Raw genomic sequence first — 24147 nt, 5'->3', positions numbered from 1 at the left:
TCCCACTACGCTTTTTCCAACTTTTTTGGTGTCACGCTCACGCAAAGATAATAATTTTATTACCTATCGGCCGCCGCCGTTGGCTGATACCAGTTGCAGTTCCCTCGTAAAGGTTCTTGTTCTTCACTCACACAATTTTATATTTTGCTGGGTACTATTACTATATTCATTAATTCCCTTAAAGTTTACAACATACAAACTTGAAATTGTATTCAAGGACCTATCAATTAAAAATACACAAATTATTTTGAAGCATCATAATTCATTAATTCTCTAGAAACCTTACACCTTGCTAGTTGAAGTAAAAATAACATTTTTTTATTTTTTGGAAAATTATTTCTGTTGTAGTGTTATGTAATTTAAAAATAAATAAGTTTTAATTATTTTAATTAATACTTTACACAGGACCAACATTTACAAATTAGTAATTACCAGTTACCACCATTGAAGTATAAAGTAGTTTTTAACCATTCAATGTTGTACTATTGCACCTTCTTAATACTGTTATGTACCTATTACCTATGTACAACGTAGCACACGTTTCTAGTAGTATTGACCATATAATTAATAAGGCAATTAATATAAAATAGCATTCTGCGGTAATTGCAAGAGCGTATTGAACACAGTATTAAACAATTAAACTATAAAAGTGTTGTCACACGTCTCTCCTCGGGAAAATCTCAATACGGGAAGGATGCTAGAGACCCGAACTCTGCCTCATGACTGAGTTTAATTTCAGAGTCAGGTTATAATACTGCTCACCCTACTACCATAGCTTATACATTGTAATTTTGTATTTAATATTGTTAATAAATAGACAACATTACTAAATACATCAAGTATTCATTTTCTGAGTTGATGCACATATATACAACAGTTGGGTCATAACAATACTAGCATTTCTTAAAATACTAAATTAAAAACATTAGAAATGTCATTATTTATGTAGCAATAATCAAACTATGAGTATGCCTAGTAATGTAAATTATCATGAAATTTTTTTGTTGTAGACATTTTCAAAAAGTTGAAAATTATGAACATGTTGTAATTTCTCATCAATTAAATATCTTGATACTATAGTTATAGTATATTTAATTTATATAATTGTTATATTTAAAACCGTGTACTTGTATTACCATTTACCTATTTTATCATTATTCTATTAAACATAGTATAAGAAATCCAAATTATTTTATCTTTGTTAGAAATGTGCATTTTTATCTATTATTAAAAAATTTGTATTTTTACTTAAGTATAAATGTTGAGTGTATAAACTATAAATGTTTACCTACATTTATTGATTTTTCCATTTTTTGTTTGACAAATTACATAAAAACACCATAAGCAGTCTTGTTAAGTAATACTTGTATTTGAATACTTTTTTTGTATTTCAAATAATTTTTGACTAATGTATTTTAAATACTTAAAAAATACTTTTTATTTGTATTTTTACTTTAGAATACTAAATACTTTAGTCAATACATAGTTTAACATGTCTTATGTGACACATGAATTGACTATGCATACAGATGTAAGTATATTCTACCTGACAAATCTGTTTTGAAATTTTAAATACTTACAAATATATACATATATTATATTATGAGTATAAATTATATATATTTGCTACAGCACCAGTTATAATTATCAGTATGTATACTAATATTATTGTATTTAGGAATTTAGAATTAACTATTCATTATTCAATGCAGGAAAAATAAAGTAAAGAAGTCTGCAAAACATGTTTAAACATCAATCATATTTTATTTGAATAGTATATATTGGAAAAATTCACAATTCATATAGGTACATATATGGTTTATGTTACTTAAATACAATTTTTAACTATCCAAAATCAAAAATTAATTAAACTACTTGATTTTATATTTAAAATCTAAACATCTATCGTTTCTTTCACTAAACATATTAATTACTTTTTTATTAAAATCAGTATCATCTGAAATCATTTTATTTTCAATATTTAACATTGCTAGAGCATTTAATTTTTCTTCAACCATAGTGTTTCCTAGGAACGTCTTAATCCTTTTTAAAGTTGAAAAACTGTTTTCTTGTCCAGTGGTCATTGGAGGAACCGTTATTAATATTCTTATTAACAAAGTCACTTCTTTAAAAGTATCAATCATATCATTCTTTAAAATGTATTGATATGTTGGAATAATACCGGACAAAGTACGAAAATCATCTCTAAAATACATAACACTTAGTTCACTTTTCAGTCTATCTTTATCGACAAATGGGTAACAACTAAATGTACACTGAAGTAATTGAATTGGAAATTTTTTCGTATACACAGGATATTTTTCAGCTTGAAATAGCTTCATTGCGGTCAAGTGTTTAGTGAACTTTAAACGATCTTTAGTTGTATCTATTAAAGTATTACAAATGTCAATAGCAGATTGTTTCCGAGATTCATTGTCGTAGTAGTTGTTATTAACATTATTTTTACGTTTTCTTTTAACATTTACGTCCGGAAAGTTCGAAGAAATTTCAACAATATTGGGAACTAAACTACGTACGTCCGATATTTGTTTTACGAACTGTTGGACCAAAATCGATACACGTTCGTCAGCAGTGTTGTCCAATGCGGCGGTCTGCACACTGTCGTGGAGACTGTAGACGTTTGGCATTATTTCATAGAAGACCCCCAACCACACTACAAACACCGAATCAGTCAGTATACGTTTTATCGAACCCGCCTGTTTGATTGTCGACTTCTGTTTCGATGTTTCCATTATTACGTCCATACAACGCATTATCTCATTACGATACATGTAAACAGTGATCAGAGTGCCGCTCGTCCCAGTGAAATTGACCGTTATTCCGTCTAGCACGGCTACCCATTGCGGCGAGCTTGAAAAGAATTCAGTTATGTCCGACAAATCCGAAAAGAACATTTCGACTTCTTTGTTCCCCGAAACCGACTGGATCATTTCTACGTGCAACTGGTGCATGTGACAATGCATATAGTACGCGTATGGGTACATTTCCTTAACCTCGACATTTACTTTAGTCATAACCGCTGCACCGCCGTACGATTGAGATACCACTTTATACGGTGCGTCTACTAAGATCGAGTTCACTTCTGACATTATTGTCTGCGACAGTGATCCTGCATCGTGTCCGTTGGCGGCGTTCAAAACCCCCCAAAAACGTTCGACGGGCTTACCTTTTAATTCATAGCGGAACAGTATAACCAAATGTACTGTGCTTGAAACATGGGGTCTCCCGTCAACAATTATTGAAACGAATTGCACCATTTCCATTTCCGACAAAATGTTCTGCCGGGCTACAAGGAACATGCAGTCCAATAAATCGTAGTAGATTGTCATTGAAGTCCAATTTACGCTAGTCGAGTTTTCTAAATAGCACCGCAGACTTACGTCACAACCTTTGCATAGTTCAACAGCGTCTTGGAATAGACCGTAGTTATTTTCGGAGGTCATTGTATCATTGTCACCGCTGTTCTTCATTGGAAGGTTATGTTTCCCACAAAACTGTACACATTCGAGATATTTTCGTAGAATATAACGGTTTTTCTCGATTTGCTCGTTGGGGAGTTGTATTACATTACGTTGTATTACATCAAGTTCATCAGCTTTGTCGTCATAATTATCATTACCTAATACTTTAAGGTTAACTACGTTTTGCAAATGATCAAATGAATTTTCGTGTTTTTTTATTTTCGTTGATAAATGGCCCAAGTGTCTTACACCAGAATTAGTCCATGAGGTTTCATTACCAAAACATAAACACGGAAAACAAAACACCGCTTGTTCGACTTCGCACCCGCATAACCACGTGTGTTTTTCGTAGCTATCTGTATGAAAACGACGAGTGTATTCCTTGTTACCTTTTGACGATTTTGAAACGAGACCTTTTAGGTCTGGAGTAGGTCGTCCTAGTTCTTTTATTTCTATTTGCTCTTCATACGTCAACGTAGAAAATGGATTGTGAATCAGATATTGAACTGCATTTTTATTCATCGACGATTCCATTGTACGTTAAGTTATATTATTATATTAGGTTTAGTATTACAAAGTAGGTTAAAAAAAATTACATACCTAATAGCTTCGTCGAATCAGCAAAACATATATATAAAATAATACAACGTTATTACTAATTATATTATTACCGAGTCATATAAGTATGAACACTATAAGTCGTAATGCCACATTATTTAGTATTTGACTACGACTGATTCACCCGATTGGCGGTTAAATCCTTATCGTTTCCTGCAGTCCTTTGGCAATATAGGCAGGCATGCGGGCGATAAGTCGATTCGCCTACCGGTCGCGTTATTTACAATCGTTTTCCCTTCTCCGATTTGTATTCTTTATCACATAATCACATCGACATCTGCAGCTGAGCAGGTCCGTCTATAATTACTACATTTACATGATACGAGTTGGGCCGTTCTTAATTTAAACAGATTTTATTATGAGTCGACTTAAATTTCCTGACTTGTTTACATGTGTGTCTTTAATTAAATATAAATCATCGGAATGTTATGAAATTCATTATTCCATGAAATTGATGTTTCTTCCAGCTCCATTATCATATTTAATACTTATGACGGGTCGTAAGACCATTGGATGATCGCAGGATCGATGGCCGGGCGGGCTTTAGAAACGGAGCGGTGTTTAATTACGCTCCACGAAATTCCTGTTATCTTTTTTCTATGGGTTTACAGAGGGCGCTAAATAATACATTCCTTGGATTCTAATATTCTCAGCGTTTGGAAGAAACAAATTCCTGGGACGAATTCCTTTTTATAAAAAAAAGATCAAGAAAATAACGAGTTCTTTTTTTCAAGGAAAAATAGAAAAATTGTTCATTCCTTTCTAGCTCCAATAATTTACACGGATATTATGTAAATAATTGAAATTAAGACATAATTTTTTTAATTTGCATAATGTAGGTATATTGCCAATAATGCCAATTAGTGATCGTTATCAAGTATCGACGTTAATAGTTACTCATTAGTCATTAGTATGTAGTCACTTTATTTATATTTCTCATAAGTTAGAAGTTATAATTATTTATACATAAATGAGTATCTATATAAAATATAATTATTTATACTATTGAATATCGTCATATAAAAATATCGAATATAAAACGATTTTAGTACAAAATAAATCTCAAAAGTTTTAAATTAACAAAGAGGGGAAAAACGGGATTATTACGTGACAAATATGAAAAACGGGACAAAATGCGTCCCGCATAACTTTTGTCAGGACAACGGGACACGAAAATAATTATATATTATATTATATTTCTTAATTATTAAGAAACGTTTTTCTTTGAGAAATTAGATCATATACTTGTATATGAAAGCGTAAGAAATTAAAATCCCATTTTAAGCGGTTTTTCGTAATTTGTCGGTAGTTTTTCCCGTGGCATTAAATAGCTATTGAGAAGATCAAAAAATGACTCCTCTAAAGTACCAACTTGCTCAAATTTGTTAAAAAATATAATAAATTTAAATAAAAAAACACCATTGTAAAACCACTAGCTTCCCCGCTCCGCTCAGAATCTAAAAATTATCTTATATAGATATGGACCAAAGAATGGTGGGAAATCAAGGGCGTCCGCAGGGGGGGCAAGTAGGGCAATTGCCCCCTTTTAATGTTCTAAAAACTTAAAAAGTCCTAACAATTTTAAATAGTGCACTAAATTATTTTTATTTTAAATATTAAAGATATAAATACTAAATTTGGTATATTTTGGTATATCCTCAAAAATTTCAATGTAGGTATGTTATAAAACGAGTATCACGTAACTGGATTTGGAAAACAATGCAAAGTGCATAGTAATCACAACCTCAATCATTAGCATTGTTATATAAAATATCACAAAATAAACTTTTTTTTAAATTAAAAATAAAAACCTTTTTTTTCTTTTTTACAGTGATTTTTATTACCCTCGATTATGAACGTCGGAACTAAGAACGTTACTTTTATAGATTATAAGATGTAGTGGTTGAACAAAGTGCAATACTGCAAAGGTTTTTGATAAAAAAATTAAATGCTTATAAGTAGATGTCATACCTAAAATAGTTTCAACTTTTCAAGTTTGTGGTATCAATGGAATAAGCTAGAAATATTTAATTTTATAAATAACATATAATTATAAAATCAACGGTAACATTTATTTATTAAAAAAAATGTGTATGATAATTTAAAATTACATGACAATCAATTAAAATTAATGCTGTTACATTAAGTTTTAATTTCTATCTACGTATAATTCATAAATATTTTTACATTCAACATGAACATTTTACTGAATGTTTATATTTTCGTTTTCTAAACACCATAACATTTTCCAAATATTAAAATCCTTAGTCAGTTTTTTTATAAGCATTTAAAGTTTACTGAAAAATCACGAAAATTAGCAAATAATTTTAAGTTGAGAATTCATAAAATATTTTCTTTTTAAATTTAATTTTTGAAAATGTAATACAAGATTATTTTTAAGTTTGTCTACCTTTATCAAAAAAAAAATCTCCACAAGCAAATTAAAATAAATTTTTATGAGCGTTTGAAGTTCATATTTTAAAAGAATTTATAAAAAGAGTTAGCACTGTTTATATTTTTAAGTTCAAACTTTTTAAAATCGCAAACATTTGTAAATTATTCTGTTGTTAAAAATTTAAATTTTTGAAAATTTAATATAAGGTTGGTTCTATATAAGTTTTGCTTACCAAAATAATAAAAAAAGTTGAGTGTAATTTCACAAATATTTTTAAAAAGCATCTGAAGAAAATGTTGAAAAAATTGGATGTTCATGTATAAAATAACAATTTTAGTTTTTTTGTTATAATTCAAAATAAGCCATAGAAACTTAAAACATTCAACTATTAAGTTTCAAATCATCATTTCTTTTAAATATTTTTATATGGTAGTTCAATTGTTTAGGTTATTCACTTTATACTGTTTTTTTTATAATTATTAATTTTTTTCTATTTATATATATTATACAGCTTTTTTAAAATAATAATTCTAACAAATATTGCAACTATATAATATGAACAGTTATAAACATGTCTTAAAGTAATGTGTTTTCTACTGTAGTTGTATAATCTTGATACTAAATTAATATGGTACATCATATTAATAAATACAATAATACATAAGATGAATAGTTTTTTAAATCTAACAGCTCTTTTTGATTTTAAAGGATGGAAGAATGTTACGAGAAAGTGTAAATGACTCAGGACAAACAGGTCATATAATTAAAAATAATGCATTGTTATTAAATGTATTTAAGTTTTATTAAATGAAAAAATGAAGTACAATTATAGTGTATATTTATTTTTATACTACTATACAAAAAATTAAGACCGGTCTAGAAAAAAAAAATACATTTATGGATAAAATAAACATAGCGTTTAAAAATGTAATGCATTGATATTTATAAAAATAATTATATAGTACGTTTTAATATTAATAAAATAGGAAAGAATAATAATTATAAATATGTGCATCATATATTTATTGGATTTTTTTTAAATAATTTATCATAACCATAATGTTGTCAGCATTAAATTTATATGATGGTTATATTAAATGATAATAAACTGGCTGTATAATAAACTACGTATGTAATAGTATTGACGGCTAATTATTCCTTCCATCAAAACCTTTCCAGAAGAATTCTACAAAAGAACAAAAATATTTAGTTAGAAGGATATTAATCAATAAATCTATTAAAAAAAAATTCAAGAGACATTAGGTATAATAAATAATATTATGACTAAAATAATTATTAAACTACAACATTTTTAAAGAAAAAATAACTTATTTATATCGTTACCAAAACTTATAAGCATAGGTAAAGGTAACTTTCCAAAAAGTACATTTTCTAGTTTTAAGTACAATATTCTAAATAGAATTGTTGTTAAGAGGAAGTCAAACTTGGTGTTTCTATCTACAAACGTATAACATAGCAAATTTTCATTCTGCAGAACTAATTTTATGTCGTTATTATTAATATAAGAATGAAATGACATATCAAACGCAAAGGTAATAATATAGGATTTAATTGATATTTAAATTTTAAACTTCTCATAACTCACTTTAAAATGTAGATATCAATAATGTCAATAATATTCCCTAAATAATATTCTTACCATTAATTTTAATAGCAGATCAGTTCAGTCTAATTTTAAATTTATCAACAAAAAATTGGTTCTGTTGAACATAAATTAGATATGTCTGTTTGTAAGAATCTAAAAACAACACAATATACTGGTTTGGCGTACTTTTGATGTTTACATACAATATGAAATAAATTATTAAAGGTGAAAACAGCCTTTAAATCTTCTTCATTCCTATCACTTGAGTTATATTTATGCTATAGGGTAGGTAAATTTTTATTTCTGATTAAAATATTAACGTGCATTACAATTATAGTTAAAACATTTCTTAAATAAATGATAATATATTTTAGATGCACTTAAAATGTGATAAATAACATTGTATAATGAATTATAAATTATTGTTTTAGATGTTTAGAAAGCAAATATAGAAGATATTTTAATTCATAATACAATATAATACTCACTCTACGAACACATACAGTTCGATTACAGCACCATAAAACACCTTTAGAAAGCTCACAAGGTATATTATTTTTGGATAAAATTTGTTTAAAATCTGATAGTTTTAAACGGTTAATAAACACAGTCTTGCGAGGACGAATTTCCTAAAAATAAAATGTATGTATTATACAGTAATGATTATTTTTAAGAATAAAAATAATTTTTTGTAGAACTTACATGTTCTGCTAAAGGTTCAAGTGTAAATATTTGATCATCTATTCTTGGCACTACGAATACAAAGAGATAATAATAGTAAAATGTCCTAAATTTGTGTATTTAAAAAATGAAAAAAATATTTACTCTTTTCAGATACAACATTGTCCACTTCCATAACAGTATCACGACTATTTAATTTTAATTTGGCATTCATGTAAGCTAAATCACCATTTGGTCCTTTTTTAAAATTAATTTTGGAAAGAAGTGCATCTGTTAAACGTACCTAAATTCATCATATTATTATTTTTTTTGTTGAAAAAAATTGAATCTTATATAATAAAGATTTATTTTTACTTGGTATATATGAGATTCCGTTGTTACATTCAAACATTGTCCAATTCTAGGTGTAAAAACTTTACCATCTATAAATACTTTGGCAAAGTTGTAAACAACCTTAGTACTGTATGGGTTGCCTCTCACTAATATCAAACGTCTAGGTTTTAATGCAAGTACAATTTGTTTTATTGATTCTCCGTCTGAGCGACCTTCAAAATCAATGTGTACAATTTTGGCTGCCACATAAATGTTTTGTTCATACTCCACACACTTTGATGGAACGTCATATAAATCTTCTTCTTCATCTTCATCACTTTTTTTATTTTGTTCGTCTACGGTTGGTTTGTCTCCCGGTGCTACATCAAATTTAATAAAATCTTCTTGTCTAAAATTAAATATAAATATAGATAATCATTTTAAAAATAAAAAAACAATCATACTTTATAATTTCCCCATATGGGTCAAATTTGCATTTTTCTTCATAATAAGGAAACATAGGAGGAAATTCTTTTTTTGAAGATTTTTTGGAGCTTAATGCATCAGCATCTACTAATAAGTCATATTTGCCTCTCATAACTTCTTGTTCATCTTCAGAATCAGAACTTACTGGGTCACTAATAACATATGTGATTTTATCAAACACTTTAATGTCAGTAACTATTTTATACTAATATTAGAAAATACAGTGATGATTTATTAGTTTTAAAATTTGAATAAAAAAATTACATTTTACTGGCTTCCATTTTTTCTTCGTCATGTTTTATATTATATTCTTCCAACTCATTTTCATCTAAAGGTACACGTTTCTTGACAATCAGTTTAATATTTCTATCACCACCTTCATCAATTAAATCGCGAGCTAATGTACCAGGAGCAGTTCTATAATAACGATTAAGGTATTTACATTGTTGTTCATAAGTATTATACTTTAAAATTACCTGTCTGTAAGAATAATACTGTTTTTGGGGTTTGAAGCCCACATAATAAAAACTTCTCTTGAAAATCCACTTTCAAGATCTCCGTTGCTAGCTAATACAACCTTAATATTTAAGAATTAAATAACAATGTTTTAATTTAACTACTAAATAATAATATCAAAAAAATAATCTAGGAACATTTTTTGTAACTGGTGTTTTAAATATATATGATCCATTGTTAAAAAAAATACTTTGTATACCTAGTGGCTCAAAAAAATAAAGGTCACTTTTTTACATAAAAAAATTTAATTAATAATCTTGTTTCAATGTAACTATGATAAAATTATTGAATAGATTATATAGTGTTAAAATAAAGTACATTGCATATGGTTGTCTAAATGTCAAATTTTTTATTAATTAGTAGATGATTTATAACATCAAAAAATGTTTACCATATTTAAGTATGAAACATTCTATCACAAAATCTTGTCGCATAATATTATTATAATTTTTGCACCAGTCAATAAACTGGTGGTGTTGAAAATGTAAAAATAGTACGATAACATTTTCATTCATTTGCACGGTCCTATTTGTTTCTTTATATTCAGAGTTTAGTGTTCCTTAAATTTTTTTTCAGAAGTATTTGGTAACTAACTACTACTTTTTAATACAAACAAAATAACTATAATATTAATATTATTAATATTTTTTGGTTGTTGGATAGGTTATTTTAAATTTTATTTAATGTTTAATTTAACATGAAATAATATAGTAACATACTTTTGGTTCGGAGACTTTGTTTAAATCATTCATGTTATGACATAGTTTTACATGCTTGAAAAAAAATGGATTATTCCTTGCACCTTCAAAACTTTTCATTAATTTATCACTCATCCACTCAATCTAAAAATGTATTTTATCAAAAGAAGATTAAGATTATAAATAATAATCCAAGTGGAAACTTACTTGAGACTTTGCGAATTCTACAGTATTGTAGCTGACATTTGTTAAAAATACTAATGAGTACACACCAAGACCAGATTCTTTATTACGCCACAGTTGGTCCAGCATATGCATCAATTCTAAAACACGTCCTGCTGTATCAATAGCCATCAAAACATTGCCTTTGACACGTAATGTTGTCAATATACAAGCTGAAAAATTAACATAAGTTTAATATTGTGAATATTATGACAGGTTAAGTATTGAACTAACTCATTAAAGCTTCATCACGAGATCTACGCCTGGGTTGAGAATAAGCAGCATTAAAACAATCCAATATTAGTAATGATGGTCTTCCCAGCCTTTCTAAGTCGCTGCCATTCAAATGTCTTTCTTTTTTATGATTAAAATCTACAGCATAAACAATATCCTCTTCACCAACCTTGGATATTCTCCAAATTGTACCGCCAACCATATGGCCAGCAGGCAATGCTACTATTCTTAAACCAATTCCTTTACCTAAATTAAATTATGGGTACAAATGTATTGTTGATTTAGCTAACTAAATACACAATTCATAATAATTTTTTTAAAGTAATTTTGAACCGATAAAAAAATATAATTGGAAGACATTTCAAATGTACAAACAGGGTATCGTCGTATCGATAAATACAAAGAATAAATAATAAATATTGCATGAGACTGATCATTATAAATTAAAATTTTATTTTATAATTATAATTCATACCTTTTAATGAAACAATCTGATTATATTTTACTTGTATGACTTTATCAAAAGCAGCATCCACATCGTCTAAATTAAATAAATTGAAATCTTCCGCATTGCACAAAGACTATGAGAAAAACAATCATAATTACATTAGTACTTAAAATATACAACAAAAAATGTATTAAAGTAATTAATTTAAAACCATACTTGATGTAAATCATACATAAACATTTGACCCATTTGGTAAACTGGTATAGTAGCATAGACAGGGCAGTTTAAACCACATTTGCCAACGAGGTACGGCAAAATTCCAAGATGAAAACGATCTGGGTGCGATAATAAAACTGCATCTATTTGATGGATATACCTAAAAACAGACAGTACATTATAAAAGTTGAGGTTTACATTTGTATGTAGGTTTAAAATAAAAACGGTTTAGTCGACCTTTTTAGTTTATTCACAACACCCATGCTAAAGCGTTCATCCCATCCACAGTCCAACAAGAACTTAAACTCGTCAATTTGTAATAAATAGCATGGTGGCGATTCATTGTGCGCACCCGACAAGGTATAAAATTTTATTATTGACGTCATTCTATCGAAGCCAACAAGAGTATTAATATCATTCAAAATTCAATTCAGTTGTTCAAAATAACTACATCGGGTTACGAATGTCGACTAGTAAGTACTGGATAGTGACATTGATGATTAATATTTCAAGGGACGGACGTGGTCAAGAAACACGGTATCGATATTTGAGAAGTATAATATTATTAATTAATGTTAGAATAACGTGCGGGTGCGATGCATATTCCATAGAAAAGTAAACAATGTACGAAATAATGGCAACTTGTGTCGGCGGTAGTAAGTGGTGATACGGCAGCGTATTATAATCGTTGAAATTGTATTCGTTGTATTTGACATTCGGAGTAATAGGCATTATTTTATCGTGGCAGTGGATTATCGTACAATTGTAGCAGCCCGGTTTAGTTTCAGTATTGTTCTATGGTTTCTGAGGAGTCTGTGGTAGGGAATGGTGTTGAGCCATTGGGTAATACTCAAATGAGTCCGCGTTGAGCCCGTCGTTATCATTTTCGTTAAAATATTATCATTACATTGTTGTTATCAAATATAAGCAAATAAGTCCACCGTTCATTTATTTTCATATTATATTATATTTATTATTTAAATTTCATTCAATTTTGTTACAAACAAAACTCAAAACGTCAAAACTTAATCTATATTAACAATTAAAGGCATTATACTATTATAGAATGATGCATGAGACTTGAGACATATAATATATCTAGTATAGACATTAGACACATAAACAAAAATTGATTTTTATTTTAATATCAGTATAATTATTTTTAATTGCATTGGTAGCAATTTTTAAAATTATGAGTTTCCAAATGAAAAAGCCTAGTGCAGTTTTAAAACACCTCAGTTCTATTGTTGAGAAAAATGAAGTCGAAGACAATACTTCTACAAAATTATCGCTTTGTGAATTATCTTCACAAAAAGAACAAAAGAAAAAAGGACATAATACGTAAGCAGTAACTACTGTTCAAAAATAGTTTTGTCAACAAGAAGCATACAAATTCATATTCTTTTAAAGCTGCCATAATAATACTATTATACAAAAATTATTAATTGATCTATAACAGTCAACAGATATCAAATCAGTGGCGGCACGAGATGTTTTACTACAAAAGTCCTGTTAGGATTCTATTCATTCACTTACCATTGGCGCAACTAGATATTTGAACTAGGGGGTTCTTAAGCTCCAGGTTTTTTTTGTGGCTCAATGGGACCTAATACCTAACAATTTTTTAGGGGGTATTAATTTTGACTTAGGGGTGCTAAGGACCCAAGCACCCCCCCCCCCTCCTTAGTTATGCCAATGCCACTTACTCAACAAATTTAAGGGTTAAAGTTTGTAAACATACCTACTTGGCTACTCATTTACATTCCACTTTTCCGCCCTAGACTCCTAGTCGAAACCCAATACCCATAATCAACTGACTTGAGTCTGGGACTTAAAAAACTTCCTTCGTTCCGCTTCCGCCCTTGTATGAAATTACACAAATACAATAATTTAAACCTACTAACTGCTATAAAGACGTAAAAATAAAATGTAGGTATCAAATTTAGCTAGTTCCTAAATTCCTAATAATATAACATGTTGCACTTATCTTAAGATCATATAGATTTTAAGTTGGATATTGTAAGCCATACATATGAATTATATTCTGATCGATGTATTTTTTATTTTATTTCAGTGCATTTAAAGATTATGTTGATGATTCAATTACACCGGAATATATGACTTATGAACAACTTCAACCTTTATTGATTAAAAAGTGTAAGTGTGATAACCGAACAACTCTGAGTATAATAACTAGGAGACTAGAATTTATATGCATTTACATGTTTTTTTCCGTAAGTCCAAATTGATTGATTGTAAGATATGTTAACAATTTGGCTTATTCTCGACTAAATAGAACATTTTTTTTTTTTGTCGACTACGACGAGTTTTGGTAGCCTCCAGTTTTAGGGTTTTCTCCTAAACTATTTATTAACTACTTATCTAAATATTTGTAGATTTGATAAACATAAAATACAATTTTAGTCACATTTCCAGTAAATGTATGTAAATTCTATTATACTATTTTAGCACCACAAAAAACAGAATCAATTAGTATAGAAGAAAATAGCTTAAACCAGCCTACTATAAGAATGCCAGAATATCAAAATCCAAAAAAAGTGAGTACCTCTTCAATTGTTAATTGTTTAGAATAATAAATTGTAGTATGAAAAAAATTTGTATTACATAGTTGTATTATACAATCTATTGTTTATACCTACCTAACATTTATAATATTAATTTAATGCACAAATTAATCATTTGATTTTCAATAAATAAACTTTTCACAACATAAAAATAGGTATTTGGATTTTAAATTTAATCGAATGTTAGGTATATGAAAAATGTATCTTATATATTTGATGTACAATGAATGATAAATAGTTGTTGTACTATCAGAAATAATATATTAGATGAAAATGTCCAGTAACATATTAGTCTAATTAAATTTGTAATTAATTCTTTTTTAGAAAGAAAGTATAGACGATGAGACATATAGATGTACTACCAAAATGAATAAAAATGGTTCATCCAACAAAGTGACTTCCATATTAGAAAAAAATGAAATTCCATGTAATAATTCTCAAAGCACTGAAAAGAATCACTGTGGTTAGTGGTATGGTTTTTACATTATAAATATATAGTATTGAGTTAAGAAATACAACTAAATATTTCATCTGGATGACCTTGGATTAAAATGGGGTTTTAGGGAACTAAAATAGTCAACTTTTTGTAACAGTTTAATTATGTTAGACAAATATTTTTAATAACATTTATAGTTTTTGAAATAATGAGTATACTTTAATAAAAAATCTTGCTGTATATTTGTGTAATATGTACTTATAAATTACTAAATGTTCTGTACACCTTTTTATAGATCCAAATTTATCAAAGGACATTTTGATTACTGATGAAAATATTAATGAACTCAATGTTACATCTATCGGCGTAAGAATTTCAAAGTCTATTTAATATACTAATACAGTCGAGTCTCAATAATTCAAAAAACTTCATAACTAATTTTTTCTGTATTACAAAGTAATAAGTTGTGTTTGTGTTATATAACTCCAAAAATACATAAGTGTGATTTATTTGTATTCTTCCTAAGATTTGAATTATTTGAACTCAGCTGTAATATTTTTGCGTTATAAATATTTATATAAATTATGGATAATTTGTTTCAGAGTGTTGTAAAACTAGAAGCGCATATAAAAAGCTTAGAAAAAATAGAGTATGAAATGTTGCAAAAAGTATTTAACATGTTTGTTAATATACCAGAAAAGTTAGCTATTAATATACCCGGTCTTCGAGATCCTTCATCTTTGCCCCACCTTCAAAAAGTTCGGCAAAAAATTAAAAATAAATTAAAATTTGCTAAAGCACAATTGAAAAGTCAACAAAAAATGACAAAAGTTGAGAGCTCTTCTGTATTTGACGATATTTTTGTTGCATCTGATAATGATGAAAATCATGTAAATAGAATCTCAGAAAACATATTAAAAGATGAGAAATTATGTTTTTCAAAAAATTTGAACAACAATTCTCAAAGTAAACCATTACTGACTCAAAATAAAGTCAAAAACATACCATGTACTTTGACATCTTTAAAAAATAATGTAGAAGAAAATGGTTACAAGCCTGATGTAAGTTTAAATTTGTACTGTCAGAAATCGACTTCTAGTACTCAAACAATGAATAAAAGTATGTTTAATTTAACTGTAAAATTGTCATTCTATTTTTGAATGAGCACCTTAAAAAAATTGATTTTTTTATTTCAGTACCAAATATTTGTACAAATCGACCGATTCAAACAGATCATATAAATACTAGTTATAATAAAGATCAAAATTCAAGTACAAACTTGTCCATGGCTGAGTTCACCAAAACTGACTATAATTTTTCTTGGGAACTTTTAGCAGTATTTAAAAAAACTTTTGGACTTCGACATTTTCGCCCAAACCAATTTGAAGCAATTAATGCTGCTTTGCTTGGGCATGATTGTTTTATTTTAATGCCAACTGGTGGTGGAAAATCATTATGCTATCAACTGCCAGCAGTTATATCAAAAGGTATAACTGTTGTGATATCACCATTAAAATCATTGATTATTGACCAGACTCAAAAATTAAAATCTCTAGATGTGAGTATTCATTTTGTAAATTATATTTTAGAAATTTTACTCTGAAATAAATGTGTATATTAAATTAAATCTAGGAACATTATAAATATTTAGCATATTAATTTGCAATATTTAACTTTTTTTTTTAAATAATTTTTTTTTTTACAGATACCAGCAGCTCACTTATTAAGTAGTATTACTCCTGACGAAGAAAATACAATTTATTCTGAACTATGGGGGGCTGATCCAGGTATATAAATATTAAATGTTTAAATGATAATATAAATGTGAATACAGTGATATTTATATTTATTTTTAATAATTTATAAATTGAGTATTGTAATACAACATAATATAGAAAAATATAATACAATTTATAAATTTATAATTATTGAAGGATATTAATTTTGATATCAGAGATTTTTGGTATAAATGTGCATTCATTGTTATATTTTAAGTAAAACATATTATGCTTATGTTTAAGGATTGAAATTGTTGTATGTTACGCCAGAAAAAGTTGCAGCAAGTAATAAATTAATACAAGTTTTAAACAATTTACATTGTAGGAATTTACTAGCTCGGATAGTTATTGATGAAGCTCACTGTGTGTCCCAATGGGGTCATGATTTTCGGTTAGTATTTATTTATTTCTAGTGTTAAAAGTAATTTTATTATACACAAAATATTAATTCATGTTAAATTTTAATTTTATGTTAATTAGACCAGACTACAAACGATTAGGCGTATTTAAACAAAATTACCAAAATGTTCCAATAATGGCACTAACGGCTACAGCAACTCAACGTGTTCGCAAAGATGTTCTTCATCAGCTTAATATTGAAGAAACAAAATGGTATTACATTTATTTAATTTCTGACAAATATGTTTCAAAAATCAGAATCTAACCATTATTATTTTTTTATTGTATTACAATTTTTATGTTTTCACATGTAATTTGATTTTGTGACATATATTATTTCAGTATTTTCTGAATATTCAGTTTAGTAAGACATGTTCACTTATGCCAGCTGTTGTCAAGACAGATTGAATTTTATTAATTTGTTCTTATGATATAATTATTGTATTATTAGGCACCTGATGGTAAAATATTGAAATACCTATGCATAGGTTAAGTTCTTAAAGGAATATTATTTAATAATATATGTCCAACTAATTATATACAATAATAGAAAAATATGGCCCTTTTTATTAATCTGTTGTTTGATGATTACATAAATTAATAATTTGTACATAATTGTATATATAATATTATATCAGTTTCTATCAAAATAATAAAAACTAATAATTAGATCATAATTTTTGAACCATTTTCATGTTCTCATAAAAACTTTAAATGATTATTATAAAATTTAAAATAAGAAACACTGTCCACTACGAAATCTTCTGGGGTTCTACTAGTCTATCTGTGCTTGTTTGTAGGAAAAACTATTTTTATATTGATGTAATTAACCATTAAGAAACTAGATATTTTTTGAAATATGACCAAATTAAAAATTATATTATTCTCATGTGTGAAACATGTAATAGATTTCTCCATCATTTAGTTTTCTTGAAATTCTTGAAAAAATATACAAAATTATATAACAAGATGGTTTTTATTTAAATTATACATTTATTTATTTTGACAACATGTGGCATATATATATATATTATATATTATATAAATACATTTTTTTAAAGGTTTGTATCCAGTTTTAATCGACCTAATTTAGTTTATGAGGTGATTCCTAAAAAAGGTAAATCTTCATTATTGGAAATTGCCAAACTAATAAAATCGAAATTTGCACGTCAGTCCGGTATAATTTATTGTATGACTAAAAAAGAATGTGATAATACCGCTATTTTGATGTCCAGAGAAGGAATCAAAGCTGTGAGCTATCATGCTGGACTAACAGATAAGAAAAGAAATGATGTTCAAATGCAATGGACTTCTAATAAATCAAACGTAAATTAAAATACAATACCCTAGATGCAAACAATGAGTGTTATACAGTTTTTTATGTTTTAAATTATAAATTTCAGGTAGTTTGTGCCACTATTGCTTTTGGCATGGGTATTGACAAGCCTGATGTGCGTTACGTTATACATTATTCATTACCACAATCTATTGAGGGTTTTTATCAAGAATCTGGTAGAGCTGGCCGAGATGGTGATGTTGCATACTGTTTGATATACTACAACTATTCAGATATGCATCGTATCAAAAAACTCATTGAAAGTATGAATAAATTTAAATATTAGTTCTAAAATTTCTTATTTCTTATAGATATTAGATAGTTGATTATATTCCAGCACATTTTGACATATAACATATTATATTATATGATGGTTATTTATATAAAATATATTTTTTTTCGTCCTGGTAAAAGCACGACTGGAGCTCTATATACTACGATAAAATTTTTATACAAGGAGCTGGACCAAAATAAAAAAATAATGGCAGTCTTCTTAGATTTGGCAAAAGCTTTCGACACAGTAAATCATGCAGAACTTTTAAAAATCTTACCTAGTTTCGGAATAACAAAAGATAGCCTATGTGGTTCGAAAATTATTTAATGAATAGAAAGCAAGTGGTATCGATTAATGGCGTCTTGAGCAATGAGGGAGTTATCAAATACGGAGTGCCCCAGGGTAGTGTTTTAGGCCCAGTTTTGTTCAAATATATAAACAACATTTGTAACTTAAGTATTGATGGTCTAATTACCACTTATGCTGATGACACCTGCCTTTTATTCTCCAGCAACACTTGGGACAATGTTCATCACAAAGCAACAATAGGAGTAAATAACATATTTAAAGAATTGAATAATATCAAACTCACTTTGAATATAAATAAAAGTGTATTTGTTGCCTTTTCAATTTATAACTCAGTTATTCTGCTCAATGACATTTATATCCACTCTTGTGATACTAGCGATTTAAATTTAAACTTATGCAACTGCCAAAAATTAATAAGGGTCACTCGAGTGAAATATTTAGGTCTAATTATTGATTGTAATCTTCGTTGGAAATTGCATGTCGAATATTTAGTTATGAGGTTAAGATCTATTATTTCCAAACTATTTAAACTGAACAAACTTTTACCAACAGAAATTTTGCGTATTGTATATAATTCACTATACAAATCAATTTTCCAGTATGGTTTAATAGTTTGGGGTGGTTGTACTGACAATGCAATCAGGCCTCTTGAGATTCAACAGAATCTCGCCATAAGAATTTGTTTGAATAAAAAGGAATTATATGGTTCGTCTACTACTAATTATAAAGTTTTTAAAGCTCTGCCGGTCAGATATTTATACAAGCAGTTCTCTATTATGTTCCAAATTGATAACTTTGGTTTCCAAAAAAATAATAAAAGGGAAAATAGGTCATATGACATGCCAGTAAACTACACTAATAAGAGTTTTGGGAAAAAGTTTGTGGACTATTTAGGTACAACAAATTTCAATTCATTGCCGCTGTACCTAAAAAAAATTATTTTTAGTAATGTAAATAAGTATAATTTTATAACTAATAAAAAAGCTATTGTTAATTACTTATTACTTGAACTTTAATTATATATTATGTAGAATTTAAGTATTTAATATTGTTGCTAATCACAAATTTTGTTCTTCTTTGTTAATCTTATCATATTTATTTTCTTTGTTTTTAATTTTAATATTATATTATATTGTACACTATCAACTCATCTACCTCGCCACAAGCATTGCTTAATGAGGTAGATAAATTAATAATTTATTGTTATTATTAATTAAAAAAAAATATATATATCTTTATCAACTAACACAATCAATCCTTTAAATAAATATGCACTATTCAGGTTTTTGTGTTTAAAAACAATATACAGTGGAACTCCGATCATCTGGACTAATTTCATTAATGTCAAGGCTGGTCCGGATAAGCGAATATGCGAATGATTGACATATGATATATTACATATTTATATGGCTATAACGAATGACAGACTAAATTGTACTCTATTATACTTAGCATTAAATAATCTAAGAAAATATATTTGATAGCAAAATAAATATTATTTAATGACTTACTTTATTAATGATTTAAATTTTGTTTTTAGTTGGAGGTGGGGCTACTTATGAAACAAAAAAGGTACGTTTTCATAATCTCTGTAGAATTGTATCCTACTGTGAAAACAAAATGGATTGCCGTCGTGTCATGCAACTTAACTATTTTGATGAACAATTTGATAAAGCCCAATGCATTGCTAATGAGAAAACTTCTTGTGATAATTGCCGAATTAAGGTACATTATGAAATATAATTGAATGTATTAAGTGAAAAGAAAGCAATAGTTGATCTTGGTGTAATGAATTCTAAATTTCGGCCAAGTTAAAAAATATTCAAAATCCGTTTTTTTTCAGCATTCTATAAAAATAATTGATGTTACAGAAGAAAGCATTAACCTAATAATGGCCGTTCAAGAAATCTGCGGTTCAGGCAATAATTTTACATTCACCCATTTTGTAGATATTTTCAAAGGAAAAAAAACTCAAAAAGTGGTATTACATGGTAAAATTTTGTTGTTATTTAACTATTTGGTTTATAATTATATTCGTAGAGTTATTTAAAAATAGAAGAAAACAATTATCACCATATAGGTCATGAAAATTCTAATATATTTGGCAAGGCCTTACACTGGGATAGAGATGATATAGAACGATTAATACACAAATTAATACTTGAAGGTTATTTGAGAGAAGAAATGGTTGCATTTAAATCAGATATTATGAATGCGTACATTCGAATAGGCCCTGAAGCTGAAAAGCTTCTAACTGGATTCATTAAGGTAATAATAAATTAGGAAATAAATATAAACTATGATTAAATAGATATTTTAAAACTACATTTATGTTGATAGTTATCACTTGCATTAAGTCCAAAAACAAATTTCATCGACAGTAATATTGTTAGTATTAAAGATAGTACTGTAAATCCAATTCTTGAAGAAATAAAGGAAAAATGCTATACAAATCTAATGGAAGTATGCCGTGGTTTAGCTGAATCTTTGAATATTAGTACAAATGCCGTTATGACTATTCAAGTAAGTTTGAAATAAATATCTTTTTTTTAAATATGGACTAAAATGAAATAATATAGCCTGACTCAATATTATAAAAGTGAAAGAAAACTATGTAAGTATTTAATTCTATTAAACTATTAAATATACATTTCAATTCGAGATAGCGACGTTCAACATATTAAGAATCTACTGTATTACTATTTTAGGCAATTCGTTCAATGTCACAATTGATGCCCAATAATGAAGAAGACATGTTAAAAATCGACGGCGTTACAAAATCTAATTTTGAAAAATTTGGTCAACCCCTTTTAGAAATCACACAACAAGCAGCTGCAGAAAAGTCAGGTATAGTTTGTTAGCTATTGTTTATATAGTTCCAAATGATTTAAGAAAGGAATTTATGCTTTTTTGATAATTATATTTCCAAACATATTTTATTATGAATAAGAATATCATTGCCTACTATTAGTGTTTTTAAAAATAAAAAGTCAATAAAATATATGTTTGATACAATAGCAATTATAACTACTGAAGTGAATCAAGACAGTTATAGCAATAATGGATATTGTCAAGGAATTAACGTTGATTCTCCATATTATGAAGATATGGTCAACAGAATGATGGAAACTAAAAATTTAAGTGGAAGAAAACGAAAAACAACTTCTTCAACTAATAAAAGAACCAAACGTTTTAAAAGGAGTAAAGGAAAAAAGTAAATTACAGTTTTTTGTTGTATACACTAATTTTATTTAAAAGTATTATTAACAGTATATCTAAAGTTAGGTATGTTAAATATAATTTATTTTGTATACAGTATATAATATATTATATCCTCCAATATCTGTACTTACTAATTTTTTTTTTACAACTAAAATCTATTTATTTATTAAATACCTTAATGCCTGTAGGGAGGGAGAGGGGCAACATTACAGTTAATATAATATTAAATATATTACATATATACATAATATGAAGTGCACATGGTTAATTTATACTATAGTACATTTATGACATAATATTTATTATTTATAAAAATTCAAAATCATTCAAACTAAAATTGTTTTTCAAATTTGTGTATTGAAATTCATGTTGAAACCTAGGAGAATAAGTCAGAAACATAATATGTTTCTGATTGCCCCTCATAAGCGGTAAATAAACTGTTCTTCTAACAGAGAGACATTTAAAGAACCATGTATCATAAGTCTGGACCATGCTTAAAATAATAATAATCAATTTTAATATTATTAATAAAATGTTATTTTGTTCTTACAGAAAGAATAGTTCCAAAGGAACGTCCACTTCAAAAATGGCAAAAATACGTAGTGCTGCAATTAAATTGAGTGCTAAATTACGCCCTACTAAGAAACCAGGATTTTTACCAGTGCCAAAACAGGCCCCAACACAAAAATGAATATATCACATTTTTATGCATAATATTAGCAGAATTTATTTTGTTAAATATCCTAATAAATTGGTCTGTAATTTAAACTCGGAAGAAAAAACATAATATTATATCATATACCTATAAACTTATGGACAGCGAATTCCACTCCACCCTTCCCAATGCACGGGGATCATATAAGAGAAAGAAAGAAGAGAAAAAAGAGAGAAAGAACTTAAAGTAGTAAACATAGACCTATGAAACTAACACTGTATTTTATTATTCTCTTTTCTATTTTACTCTATATTATATTGTACTCCTGACCTTTCTTTTTAAGCGCTGTCCATTAGTTTATAGGTCTATGTATTATATTAGCATTGATTATAATTTATAATAATATAGTAAAATATGTATAATGACAATAGGCGCGATAATTTATCAGCTAACACAGCCATGAATGAAATTAAATCTTATGTTATTTTTATTGTTACAAATTACATAATAAATATTTACATACAACATAATTTTTTTTCTCTCTTTGACCCGTATGCAACATAAAAAATTTGCATTTAGCATAACCAATCTTGTGTTATTAGTTTTGCTATTAGTCTGAGTGAATTGAACGATTATCAAACTAATATTATGAAGGTCACCTTATATGCTTTTATTTATGTTTTAATTTTAAAGCATGTCATGGGCATTTTCAAGTAGTAATTTATTACATGTTTGTTACCTACTGATTAAAATATGATAATATCATTAAAACCCTATAAGGTGCCACTGATAATATTCTTACCTTTAAGTGTGATTATAGGTAAATTCATTCCAATATTGTGTACTTTCATAATTACTATTAATTACTACTTATCATTCAAACTTTTGTACTTTTTTTGTTATAATGTCTTAGTGTGTATTTAATTATAATTAAAAATATAATATAGGGTGTCCCATATAGTGCACAACTTTTAAATCTGCCGCCTTTTTAAATATTTTGTTGGCAGCCCTGTTCTACCCTCCGTAATTTCCATACTACGGCCAAGGTTTATTGATAAGGTGTCGTCACTTGTTTGAAAATTTTACTACAGATAGTCGTCACCACCGGGAGCGCTGTATGTCCTAAAGAGGCGGATAAATGAACAGTTTTGTACACCAAAGCTATAGAAAATTGAAAATATATTATGATTTAAGGAATAAAATTCAAAATTTTTCATTGTATAATGACTTTTATGTTCT

The 24147-nt window shown here is 27.6% G+C and overlaps 3 protein-coding genes across 4 annotated transcripts; 1 reads left to right on the top strand and 2 right to left on the bottom strand.

Moving 5' to 3' along the window:
• Nucleotides 1-1699: 1699 nt before the first annotated feature.
• LOC132940138 (uncharacterized) lies at nt 1700-4016 on the bottom strand. Its single transcript, XM_061007576.1, has 2 exons — nt 1935-4016; nt 1700-1732 (listed from the first exon to the last, which is right to left on the bottom strand). The coding sequence occupies exons 1-2, from the start codon at nt 4014-4016 to the stop codon at nt 1700-1702; spliced, it is 2115 nt and encodes a 704-aa protein (XP_060863559.1).
• A 3256-nt stretch (nt 4017-7272) lies between these two features.
• Nucleotides 7273-12574, bottom strand: LOC132936352 (probable cleavage and polyadenylation specificity factor subunit 2). Its single transcript, XM_061003068.1, has 14 exons — nt 12152-12574; nt 11915-12074; nt 11726-11831; nt 11251-11496; nt 11002-11189; nt 10816-10938; nt 10057-10157; nt 9845-9997; nt 9559-9732; nt 9137-9503; nt 8927-9065; nt 8804-8853; nt 8590-8730; nt 7273-7681 (listed from the first exon to the last, which is right to left on the bottom strand). Exons 1-14 carry the CDS (start codon nt 12298-12300, stop codon nt 7589-7591), a joined length of 2190 nt encoding a protein of 729 aa, XP_060859051.1. The 5' UTR covers nt 12301-12574; the 3' UTR covers nt 7273-7588.
• Nucleotides 12575-12849: 275 nt separating this feature from the next.
• Nucleotides 12850-24101, top strand: LOC132935764 (recQ-like DNA helicase Blm). Of its 2 annotated transcripts, XM_061002376.1 has the most exons (19): nt 12850-13255; nt 13989-14071; nt 14384-14472; nt 14824-14962; nt 15231-15301; nt 15538-16054; nt 16132-16493; nt 16641-16722; nt 16957-17104; nt 17194-17325; nt 18174-18438; nt 18516-18711; nt 20572-20756; nt 20875-21022; nt 21112-21299; nt 21372-21554; nt 21740-21878; nt 22050-22245; nt 22806-24101. In XM_061002376.1, the coding sequence occupies exons 1-19, from the start codon at nt 13107-13109 to the stop codon at nt 22942-22944; spliced, it is 3411 nt and encodes a 1136-aa protein (XP_060858359.1). In that variant the 5' UTR covers nt 12850-13106; the 3' UTR covers nt 22945-24101. The 2 variants fall into 2 exon arrangements, with proteins under 2 accessions (XP_060858359.1, XP_060858360.1); XM_061002377.1 differs by lacking the exons at nt 12850-13255; nt 13989-14071 and having other exon boundaries at nt 14824-14969.
• The last annotated feature ends 46 nt before the right edge of the window (nt 24102-24147 follow it).

Source organism: Metopolophium dirhodum, chromosome 1, assembly GCF_019925205.1.
Source record: "Metopolophium dirhodum isolate CAU chromosome 1, ASM1992520v1, whole genome shotgun sequence".
NCBI lineage: Eukaryota > Metazoa > Arthropoda > Insecta > Hemiptera > Aphididae > Metopolophium > Metopolophium dirhodum.
The sequence above is the reverse complement of the archived record's forward strand: the minus strand, read 5'-3'. Positions and strand labels throughout refer to the sequence as shown.